Here is a 1,111-nt window from a genome sequence, read left to right on the forward strand (position 1 = left end):
TTCGATGCAAATGAGCATGACCCCCACGGTACCTCCACCTGACTTTACCCAACTCCATTCAGAAGAGCCCCTCCATTCCATGGTGAACAACTCTTTTCTTATTATTAGATTTTTTTTTCCCCCCCTCATTATACCTCCCTTCTTCCACATGTTATCCCCTTCTCCTCATGTTTATTTAATTAATCAACAATTCATGACTTAAGATGCGAGGGTAACCCTCTCAGCTTCTGAAACAAGTGGCCAACCAATGGATCTATGTGCTCTAATCCATTTTACATTTTATGAGTGCAACTTTTTTTATGGTCCAAAGATGCTACATCTACGCTTCCAATTATTTTAAGGTCCTTTGGATATGTCCATATAGGACAAATAGGACACGTGGCCGGTGAAAATTGGTCCACACCACATGGTGGGGCCCCTAAGCCAACGTCACGCATGCACCTCCATTATAAGTGTGTGTTTGATACGACAGCGGAAGCTAGGCCCAAGCGGCTATAAATTCCCCACCACGCCACCCCGCGTATCCGCTCCTCCAATAGAGGCGAGAATTCGACAAATAATTGGCGGTGCGATGGAAGAGCTTTACGAGGCGGACGTGATGTGGCCGGACAACCACGACCGTCCGATGGGAGGATCCAACGGCTATACGTCGCCGAAGAGGATGAGGGAGCGGGCCGAGAGGGCGGCATCGGCGGCGCCGGTGGAGATACCGAGGGCGAGGCGGGGGAGCGCGGGTGAGAGCCTGGGGGACGAAGAGGGGGCCGCGGAGCTGATCCCGCCGCACGTTCTGGTGTCCCGCAGCAGGACGGTGGGCAAGGTGGCGTTCTCGCTGTGCTCAGGGCAGGGGCGGACGCTCAAGGGCCGGGATCTGAGGCACGTCCGCGACTCCGTCCTCCGGATGACCGGCTACCTCGAGGGATAGAGTCCGCCTCGAGGGTCCAGACCGTAATGAGAGAGAGCGAGAGCTAGCAAAAAAAAATGGCGAGCTCTATGTCGTGTCGTTGTACAAACTAATTCAAGTACTGTAATAAAATCAAATTAATGGACAAAATATTCTTTTTAAAAAATGGTTCCCCTTTTCTCAAGTCAAAGTATATATATATATTTTTTT

The 1,111-nt window shown here is 50.9% G+C and overlaps 1 protein-coding gene across 1 annotated transcript; it reads left to right on the forward strand.

Annotated features, from left to right (window-relative positions):
* Positions 1-488: 488 nt before the first annotated feature.
* LOC105047459 (protein S40-1) lies at positions 489-1,111 on the forward strand. The gene has a single exon (XM_010926380.4). The coding sequence runs from the start codon at positions 572-574 to the stop codon at positions 920-922; it is 351 nt and encodes a 116-aa protein (XP_010924682.1). The 5' UTR covers positions 489-571; the 3' UTR covers positions 923-1,111.

Source organism: Elaeis guineensis, chromosome 6 (genome assembly GCF_000442705.2).
Source record: "Elaeis guineensis isolate ETL-2024a chromosome 6, EG11, whole genome shotgun sequence".
Lineage (NCBI taxonomy): Eukaryota > Viridiplantae > Streptophyta > Magnoliopsida > Arecales > Arecaceae > Elaeis > Elaeis guineensis.

Coding starts and splice junctions, on each gene's coding strand:
- LOC105047459 (XM_010926380.4), top strand. CDS start 572: ATGGAAGAGCTTTACGAGGCGGACGTGATGTGGCCGGACAACCACGAC.